Source organism: Juglans microcarpa x Juglans regia, chromosome 3S (assembly GCF_004785595.1).
Source record: "Juglans microcarpa x Juglans regia isolate MS1-56 chromosome 3S, Jm3101_v1.0, whole genome shotgun sequence".
NCBI lineage: Eukaryota > Viridiplantae > Streptophyta > Magnoliopsida > Fagales > Juglandaceae > Juglans > Juglans microcarpa x Juglans regia.
In genome coordinates this window covers 27,531,915-27,542,590 of record NC_054599.1, presented here as the reverse complement: position 1 = coordinate 27,542,590, position 10,676 = coordinate 27,531,915, and the positions used below count along the sequence as shown (strand labels likewise).

The 10,676-nt window shown below is 34.9% G+C and overlaps 1 protein-coding gene across 1 annotated transcript; it reads right to left on the bottom strand.

The window, feature by feature from the left end:
• Positions 1 to 1,644: 1,644 nt before the first annotated feature.
• Positions 1,645 to 4,267, bottom strand: LOC121257173 (UPF0481 protein At3g47200-like). Its single transcript, XM_041158084.1, has 2 exons — positions 4,002 to 4,267; positions 1,645 to 3,345 (listed from the first exon to the last, which is right to left on the bottom strand). The coding sequence occupies exon 2, from the start codon at positions 3,288 to 3,290 to the stop codon at positions 1,944 to 1,946; it is 1,347 nt and encodes a 448-aa protein (XP_041014018.1). The 5' UTR covers positions 3,291 to 3,345; positions 4,002 to 4,267; the 3' UTR covers positions 1,645 to 1,943.
• Positions 4,268 to 10,676: the final 6,409 nt, after the last annotated feature.

The window sequence follows — 10,676 nt, the reverse complement described above, 5'->3', positions numbered from 1 at the left end:
AAATACATAAGATCAAACTAATTTGGGGTTTTTAAAATTATAAATATAGAAAGGATAAATATTTGTGATCAAGTTTCAAATTTTAAATTGGTTTGTTTTCGAATAGAATGAGTTGGGATTAAAATTAAAAGGTTGAATAAAATATTATTAAAATATATTTTTTAATATAATTTTTATTTTAAAATTTAAAAAAATTAAATTATTTATTTTATTTTTTATTAAAATTTAAAAAAATTATAATAATTAGATAAGATGAATTAAAAGATTTTCTTAAACAAACAACGCATGATGCAAAAGCTAAAGTCTTCGTGTGTGGTACGGTACTGGCGGCTAGTCATCATTATTAATATATATTTATATATATATATATATATATATGTTTCTGATGTCGATAATTAGTAGGTTGTCAAGTATTTGGCGAATTAAGGACTGCACTGCCTACTAATTATCACATTTTCTTATTTTAGAGATAATTTGATTGTTAATTATATACTAATGTGCAGGTTGGATATTTTCTGCTGCTGCTGGCTCTTCAATGTCTGCTTCTGATCGATGATCATGAGAACCATAATATTGCGGGTTATGGATTGATCAAGGGCGCTGATCGATTATATATTTGCCACGATCGAAGAGAATTCAGAAATTAATTCCTATCTCTTTCAATTGTCTGCGTTTTCGTTCTAAATAATATATATATATATATATATATGGACTAGTTTATTTATATTCGTTTAATTGGAAGCTAGCTGCTAAATTCGATGTCGACTGTACATGATCGATCATGAGTTTCATTTGAATTCAATATATATGTCTCCCTAATTTTCTTCTCTTTCTTAATTTTCAGGGATGTCAATTAATGCGAATACTTCAAAGTAAATCTGTCAACTTAATTAGCTAGGTCGATCGGTTTGGCTCAACTTTTTAGTTAATTAACCAAAAAAAAAAAAAGACTCAAACTACTTCAAACTTTGACTCTCTGATGTCAACTAACCCCTCAAATCCAACATTTTGCTGTGAGTAATAATTTCTAATCAATATATAAAGTTTTTATTTGTCATGATCAATGTTATTCTCCCTGCATCCCTTATTCATATATGATAGCAGCTTTGTTTACAGACATAATTAGTTTTATCATTATATCATTTCTAGAAATGATAATATTAGTACTGATCTCGCGTGCGCGCACGTGCTGATCAATTTGCCTTCAAATTACAAACAGGACATGCATATTCCTACCGGCCAAATCTTAATTTGTAAGATTTTCCATCTCTTTTCAGAGAATAATACAAAAGATATTATAAGTTTTGTCATGAACTGAGTTAACGATAATGCGGTTGTCATCATGAGTTCTAATGAAATAAACAATATATGTAGTTTTGACTTATCCTTTGATTCTAACTTTTGATTTGCGATCTAGCTAGCATGCATGCATGATTACTCGAGTGCCTGTACTGTTGTATATTTATAATGGTAGAAAGGCTAGCTTTTAAAGAAACCGTGAATCTCTGAATTTCCTGAACACTGGGCAACACAATGATCTATATAATATATTTTTCATATATAAATAACAAATTAAGGGCTTAGAATTCCTTAATAAGTGAGACCAATTAATATGCGGATCGAACATTTAATTGAAGTGAGGAATGAAGAATGGAATCGGAGTTTGAACTCACGATCGACTACACCGGAAGTAATGATCGTCTTTGCGACCAAAAAGATCATACCCGCGGGCATAAGTAATGCCAATACGTACACTGATCACAACTATTAATACTCGATCAGAAAACAAGTAGAATGTCCCACAGCTTGATCATGTACAACACGATGGCCGGGATGGATATTGTACTTTAATATACCATGCACAATGCATGCATGCAGTAGCAGTACTACTACATGAACAACTAATTATAACTATATTGATACTAATACAATTTGTTCAATTCTTACGTACGCTTCTGACCTAACAGAAGTGAGAGGATAGAGCATACACTCTGTATGAGAGTGAGCACCAACAAGGTCACAGCAGCAGTGGTAGAAGCAGTTTTCAAAGGAGTACCAAAATAATCATGTCTCAAGCTGGCCTTCCAACTATGCCGAGGGTCCTCGTAAAATGCTTTCAAACCTTCACAAAGTTTATAGTAGTGGATGTTGGTCGTGTGATATACGATGCCGGTGCTCAGACTGTTAATCAAGGATGTCACCGCATTACTGTCGCCTATCCAATTAACAATGATACCCTTTTGAACAAGTAAATCCACATCTTTGGGAGTGTTGATAAGGTGATCCAAGAGGACAATATAATCCGTGACATATGCCTCATTTAGATAGTAACATTGCTCCAACGCCATGAGGTTTCGATAAAGAGAGTCTGTGGTATTTTCTAACTTGAGGCAAGGAAGTTCCAACACTCCATTTTTGAATTTCAAGTCAAATAAGCATTTGGATGAACCCACCTTAAACTCCACTCCTGCCTCGTGCAGTTTACTTGCAGAGTACAGATTGTCAATTGATTTTCCGCATCTTTCTGGGATCCTTTGCAACGGAGGCAGCCAGAAGGTTCTACGCAAATCAGCAAAGTGTTTTATATTCTGAGCATGAGGAATATTGTTGGGAGGCATTTTCTGACTGTTCTCAAACCCAAAGCAGTAAAAGGTCAGCTGAACGAAGGAATTAGCTGTACATAAGTTTGGGCGAGACTCAAATGCAAGGTTGAATAATTTGTCAATCACAAAGAACGGGAGTTGATTTTCAAGTAATATCAGGTCCGACCATATAATGGTCCACAACCACGAGTTTAACAAGCTACGGTAGTCATGACTTTCTTCACCCGACCTAAATCTCAAGAAAAACTCGATAATGAAGCTCGCATCCACCAGGATTATTTTTGCCAAATCATTACTGCTATGTTGATCAATAGTCTCTGCATAACAACGACGTACATGTCCTTCCCAATCCTTTACACTGCTGACTAAATTATCCACCGTTAACTCGGTCCGTTGAATGAAACTTTTGAAGTATTGCACTTTGAATTTTTCCATGGTTTCCAAATTTTTGTTGCCATGGTGAAAAGGCCCTATTGATATAACCTCGGGAGTGAAAGCTTGTTCGTTCAATCTGCGAAGGTGATTTGGAACCCTGAAGATGCAACAGTCAGCTGACAAGAGATCAGGTTCCGACCTTTCTAGCATGTCTTTGATCTCATTAACCAACGTCTCTGTATTTTCATTCTGATCTCTCGAAGAGTTTAATGCAGCATTTTGTTGACTTGCTGTAGTTGCTGATGCAGCCATCTATCTATCTATCTATATATAATATATATATAGTATGCCGCCTTCCTTGAATTTCCTGATGATCACAAACACAAGAGCCACTATCGAGCTAGCATTAGGTACATATACTGGGGGGATGATCCCATCATGCATGATACGTACGAATACGGCCTTCCACTTATGTGACTACATATATATATTTTCATCAACCCATAATTGAAAAAAATTGTTCAGGTTTTTCAACATTGTGTATATGTTCATTATAATTTTAACTCATATTTTCTGTTTTATATTTGGGATAAAGTGGGATAGAGGCTGTGGATTACAGAGAGGTGCAGTAGTACACAGTCGTCAAATCAGAAAATTGACCAAAATCGAAGTCTTATCTAAAAAAGAAATGAAGATATATCATATTATAAGAGGCGATTCTTTTCCTAAAATTTATGAAAATCACATGGCATGATTCTTTGGAACCAATTGATCCCTTTAATTTCAGCGCACCTTGGTGATAAAATTAAGCCTTATGCATGACGAAGGTAATACATGATGAAATTCTTGAAAGCGGAAATTAATTATCAACCTTATAAACTTTACTACGCCGATCAACTTAAAACAAGAAGAAACTGAGACCATGATGGCTAAAATCAATATAGATTGAGGTAAAAATCAAAAGCGGAAACAACATATGTGGTAAATCACCGCGCAAATTTAAGGAATTGAGAGTTGTAATACCTCTAGCAAGAGAGAGATCGTTGGAAAGCTGATCAGGGACGGAAAGAGCAGGAAATTAAAAAGAGGGGTTCCGGGGAGATCATAGGAATTGGACCTGGTACTAGATCAGATCGAGGAGTACTCATTAATATTCTTTCTGGCCACTACTGCATGCATGGTATATATAATTGAAAGATAGGAAGACTTGGCCGTTTACCGCCGACGGAAAGCGCCACCATTGATCAGACCTTTAGTTCGATCCTTATGTTCGTCTCTCTCACGACTAAAAGGTGGACGCAGCACCTACTTAAGAATCCAGGCTGGCTAGCTGGTGATATCATTGTCACAAAGTCAACCGTTGTTGCTCTTTTTTCTTCTCCTCCTTAATTTCCCTCACCTATCTTTTAAATGATTAATAAACAATTAGCTTGACGTGTCATTAATTATTATAAGTTAATACAAAACTTTTATAATAATAATAATGGTAAGAAGTTTAGTATTTTTCTAATTTTCAAATTTAGTTGAAACGTACAGCTAACTTTCCAGCTTGTTCCTTCTTTTATCCTCAGGTTTTAATATGGTAATATTTTTGTCCTTGGACTAGTTGCTGCAACTACTCGGAATGGCGGATTGGTCTCAGACTCAAAAAGTTCATAAAGACAGACTATGGGACTTCTGAAACTTTAGTTGTTGGTAATAGACTCGCATTTAGCCCTTTTATGGTTTTTTTGAAAACTTAACTTATCTCAACTCATCTTAATTTATTATTATAATTTTTTAAAATCTCAATATAAAATATAATAAAAAATTTAACTTTTTTAAATTTTAAAATAATAATAATATCAAAAAATAATATTCTAATAATATTTTATCATCTTAACTCAACTCAACTCAATTTAACATTCCAACACAACCTCAATCTCCTAGATAAGAATAAATTTTGTTTATTTAGGAGAAAAAAAGATTTCTTAATTAGTTCTTTCGTGTATACACACACACACATATATATATATATATATACACTAGTTTTATATGATCTTTTTACAAAAGAAAAATGATTAATAAATTATTTAACAAATTTTAGCAGTGATTTAATGTGCAAAGCGCGTTTACCATATTTATCTAATTGAAAGAAAATAATAAAATTCTTAAAAATAATGTATCTAAACAACAAATAAAGTATGACTCAACACAAAATCTCGAATAATTGAATTCAAACCCAGTACCATTTTTTCTTGGCTTTGTTTTGGTCTTCTAGCTACCTAGCATTTGATAATTAAGAGACTTTCCTACCACTTTCAAATAAAATAATATTATTTTTAAATATTTATTTTAATTTTGTTTTCTTTGCCTCTTAGATTATGAGGACCACTCTCAAGTCACTCATGCTACTTTTATCAAAAGCAGCGAATTGGGTGGGGGAAGCTGGTATTAAATTCCGAAGCACGCGCGTACGGCTGTGAGACATCTTTACGCAGTTAGAATATTACCTTTGGGGTAATATATCTCACCCACCGGGCCGGGGCCACAAGATTAATATATGTTATCTAATTTGCCCAACACTAGATATATACATATATATATATATATATAGATGCTATTGTTTTGTGTTTTGAGGGGCTAGGTTTAAATTAGTTATTTACGTATATAGATAAACTTCTAATCATTTTTATCAATACCCATCTCGATCCTCCTGCAACGGTATGCACAGTACTTTTAGATACTAAATTTGACCGACTTTGAGACTGAATGCATGAGTTCTACTATTAATATTACAAAATGCATGGGATTAATTTAATTCAATTTGTTAATAAAAGAAAATTAACAAACTTTGTGAGAGTATCTAATTTTACAGTCCATAATTGTGGCTGCAGGGAACATGTATGGCGCTAATGTCAAAAGCAACCTGAAGGATAATATATATTTTACTAAAAATTGTTATATTAAGCAGACGTAATGACAATAGCAGCTAATCAATTAATATGGAAGTCTCTACCGCAGGCTTACCAGCTACGCCAACATCATTAAATGAATGTTGATAGGTGAAGTTCAAATGATTAGATGATTCCAATGAGTATATAGTGGTGTATTTATAAAAGTCTACAAACAAGCCTATCTAGCTAAGGAAAATGCTAGCCCCACCGCTCTTCCTTCCGCTTGAGTGTCCCGCTTGATGTGGCATCCAAGTGTCATGACTTAATTGATTAAAAAATATCATGCCTGCATCCCAAAAGCGGTTGCTACTCCCTCCAGAAAACACACTACCTTCTTCTCTCTCCCCTCTCCCTGCATTTCGTGTAGTGCTGGGTTTGTCCTTTCTTTTTTTTTATAATCAAAACTCCACATAACTCGTTCAGTTAAGATCCACTTACATGAACCCTTAGATATCACAATATACCACCGACCCATTCACCAAAACCTCCCAAAAACCCCAAATCAGCTGCAAGTCCTCCCCCAAAAACTCAAAGCTTATCCTTCATCCTCAATTTCTCCCCAATATCCGCCCGGTGCAGCACGATAATCCCATTTGGGTCCTGCTTTCTACAATCTTGGGTACTCTTGGCGGCAATCCCAAAACCCAGAGCAACATCCAACATGGAGAACACCATGACGCCTTCAACGGGTGCAATATTCTCGGTAATCCTCCCCAACCCACCTTTCAAAATGTGGTTCCCGTACAGGAACGACATCTCGGAGGTGGGGTTTGAGCCAGACTTTGTGCTAGGCATTTGGAGCAAGGATACTCAAAGACTGAACGGTGAGGTGGAAGATGCCGCCGTGAGTGAATTTGCCGATGCAAGTGTCGAGGGAAAAGAGTTGAGGGTGAGCGATGCAGGTGCTGGGACGTTCATCTAATTATAATGAAAAAGGAGTGCACTCTACTGGATCTATTCATGATTGCTTCGGTTCAAAGTTTTTTTTTTTCTCCACTTTCTACACATCCAAACAAACCATGCAAAATCCAAAAATAACAGATGAGAGAAGGAAAGAAATGGGTATCTTGTGCCGAACGAGTTCTGTCGGGGAGGGGTTTGGGGATATTTTTTTCATCCAGGTGGGAAGAAGTAAACAAGGCATTAAAAAAAAAAAGAAAAAAGAAAAGAAAAGACAGCAAAGCAACGTGACAGTCCACGTCAAGCGAGAACCAAAAAGGGGAAGCTACAGCGGTTGCTGTAGCAACACCCATCTAGCTAATACACAATAACAGGCATACTGAGATAACATTGTACTCATGAAAAAGACAGTAACAAGCATACAAGCAAGCCTATCTAGCTAATATACCTGCCACCATATTGAGATTATGTCGATGAAGGTAATCACTTGTAATGCAAAAGTGTTGAGAAATGCCCAGATAATAGTCCGGCTTGTGTACATGCATAAGAATGACAACTTTGGAGCAATATATCCTCCATCCTTATTTGTTTCAGTGCATAATAAAATGATGATCTGCAGTGTTTGTGATACTGCATAAGCCTTCCAACAACTTAAAAAGGAAAAAAAATTTAAAACCTTAATGCAGTTTACCATAACAATAAATATTTTTAGTGTTGGGCAATCAATCTTTTTCAACCATAAAATAATTGATATATAATCACATCTTCTTCATTCTGATCTTATCCTAGATACTATTTAGGATTAGGTGATGATGAACTCATGACTATAATGGTATATTGCACACAATTTAATGGCAATAATCCTTCTTTTTCTTTTTGGTCGAATCTCGATCTACCAAAAAGCAAGACATAAAGAAGATCTAATACGTTTCTCTTTTGTATTTTTTCATAAAAGACAATTCAAATGGTCCATAAGTCAAAAAGGTATACATGATTAAGTTAATTATTAATCTATCAACCATGAAGCAAAAAAGTAAAGCATATTTGGATGAAGCAAAAACAAAATCACATCCAAGCGAAAGAGGAACATATCTCAACCATCGCAAATCCAACTAACCATGTGAAGAACAATACTACCACCCAACCCCACATAAGACTTGCAGGACTTGCATATTAAAGGTTTGAACCATACAGTGGAGTGTTGGAAATATTTTTAAAATAATATATATTATATTTATTATTAATAAATTTTTGGAAATTTATTTATGAAAGTTGTGAATTATTTTGGAAAGAGAAAAATTAAAAAAAGTTTATAAGTAATTTATAAAGCCATTGCTTATGGTTATAAAATGTTGGGTCCATATTAGTGGTTGGTAAGTGGCTCAGTGGTATTGAACACTACTATCTATGCTAATGGTAGAGGTTCAAGCCACACCCCACTCATAGAGGAGTTTTAATTATTTGTACAAAGGATGGGCCCCTACCACGGGCCTGGGCGTGTGCGGCCCAGCCAGCATGAAGGCGCACAACCTAGTTGACCCAAGGTGTAGAGCAGCTGCGGTTGGCAATTAAAATGGAAAAGTCACACATGTTGGGTTTCAAACCCGTGCGAGATGGTTGGTAAAGAAGCAGAATGACCATTGGGCTAAGTCCAACTTATGTGTTGGTTGGCAGTAGGCGTAATTCATATACCTGTTTACATCAGATATTATAGAAAAATGAAAAGTTACATTTTTCATTCACATCATTTGGCCCTCTATAAATATACCTATTGGCTTACGAATTTAAATATAGAATCATAAAGTTCAAGAAGTCAATTTCGAAATTCTCTCTCTCCCAAAAGTTTTCATTTCTTAAAAACTTGTTATTAGGGTCTGTTCATTTTGCAGAGAACAGATTTCTAATCTCTTAGTTGAATAGCAAAATCTGAGGATATTCTGAGTCTAATTTCTTGTGGGCATAACGCAGTTAGACAAATCGACTTGTTCTGGACTTCATTGTATCTTGGAGGCAAATTCGCTTGTAACCCGTGTGCATACCGCTATTGGTGGTGGCGAATATTGTCTGAATGAAAGCGACATTCGTAACGCGCCTTGAAGCAAACTTTTCTCTCACCATTTTCGTTTTGCATCCCCTTTGCACCAACATGGAGTAATCCTTGCAAAAAGGATCGTCATGAAAACAATATTGCAAGTGTTTTGAACAAAGTCTGCATCAAATTAAATGATAAAGGAAATTAAAAAAAAAAAATCGTCATCAAAAAGAAAAAGTAGAGGATTTCATAAAATCAAACAACAAGGAAGAAGAAAATATATACAATGATACAAGAACATTATGGAGGGAAACCAAAAACAGAGTAGCAGGAAATATCGAACAAAGAATAACCATTTATCTTTCAATTGTCTGCATTTTTGTTCTAAATAATATATATGGACTAATTTATATTTATATTCGTTTAATTGGAAGCTAGCTGCAAAATTCGATGTCGATTGTACATCGATCATGAGTTTCATTTGAATTCAATATGTCTCCCTTTTCTTCTCTTTCTTAATTTTCATGGATGTCAATTGTGAATACTTCAAAGTAATTAGGTCAATCGGTTTGGCTCAACTTTCTAGTTAATTAACCAAAAAAAAGACTCAAACTACTTCAAACCTTGACTCTTTGATCTCAACTCACCCCTCAAATCCAACATTTTGTTGTGAGTAATAATTTCCAATCAATATATAAAGTTTATTCTCCCTGCATCCCTTATTCATGATAGCAGCCTTGTTTACAGACATAATTAGTTTTATCATGATATCATTTCTAGAAATGATAATATTAATACTGATCTCGCGCACAATACGTGCTGATCAATGTGTCCTTAAATTACAAATAGGACTGCATGCATATTCCTACCGGCCAAATCTTAATTTGTAAGATTTTCCATCCCTTTTCAGAGAATAATCTAAAAGATATTATAAGTTTTGTCATGAACTGAGTTAACGATCATGTTGAGAATTATTCTAAGCCCTTTATACATAACTCAAATAACAAAGTATGACAGTGAATATACACTGATAGAACAAAACAAGATTCGGAAAAAATACAAATCGCAAAACAGAATAAGAAATAACAAGAATAAGAATCAATAATCAAAGAAACAACAAGAAAAAGAAAAAGAAAGAATCAACACAATCAATTTACGTAGTTCGACCCTAATGGTCTATGTTCATGGCACGAATGGCCTCAAAACTTTATTGATAATCAATGTCCTTCACAGAGAAGTCACAGAACCACTTGTATTTACAAAGCCCTTACTCTCACACCAGAAAATCGCACTGATTTTCCCTTCCAAGTAAAACCCTAACAAACCCTAGGTTCGCCCCTCTATGCTCTCTCTCTCTCTCTCAAAGCCTCTAAAAACAACAGAATGTACAAAATGAATGAATTAGGGTTTACAAAACGGATAGCTATGAATATATAGGATGAAACAGACGCCAACACGTGTAGTGATCCAGCAGCTTCAACACTTGATTCCTCAGATGTAGTCACGAGCTTCTCACGTGATCAAGCAGCTCAGTCTTATTAACTTCAAGGGTCCTAATTTTGCCACTTGTCCCTTATCCATTTATTCAATTAAGAGAAAAACCATATTAGTAAAATAAAAGGCAACGGATAAATGTATTGACACATCTATTACAAATCTCCACCTTGGCAAAACATATATTTGCCAAAGTGTTCATCAACCCTTATCATTGGCTTATTCCTGCATTGTCCCCTTAATAGGGATAGACTCTAGACTCCATACCAACTAAGTCTGAACTTAGAACAAGAGAGAGACTTGGTCATCATATCTGAGGGTTATCCTCAGTTGAGA

Bases quoted from the DNA above. Each gene is read 5' to 3' on its own strand.
- LOC121257173 (XM_041158084.1), bottom strand. From the start codon at position 3,290: ATGGCTGCATCAGCAACTACAGCAAGTCAACAAAATGCTGCATTAAAC.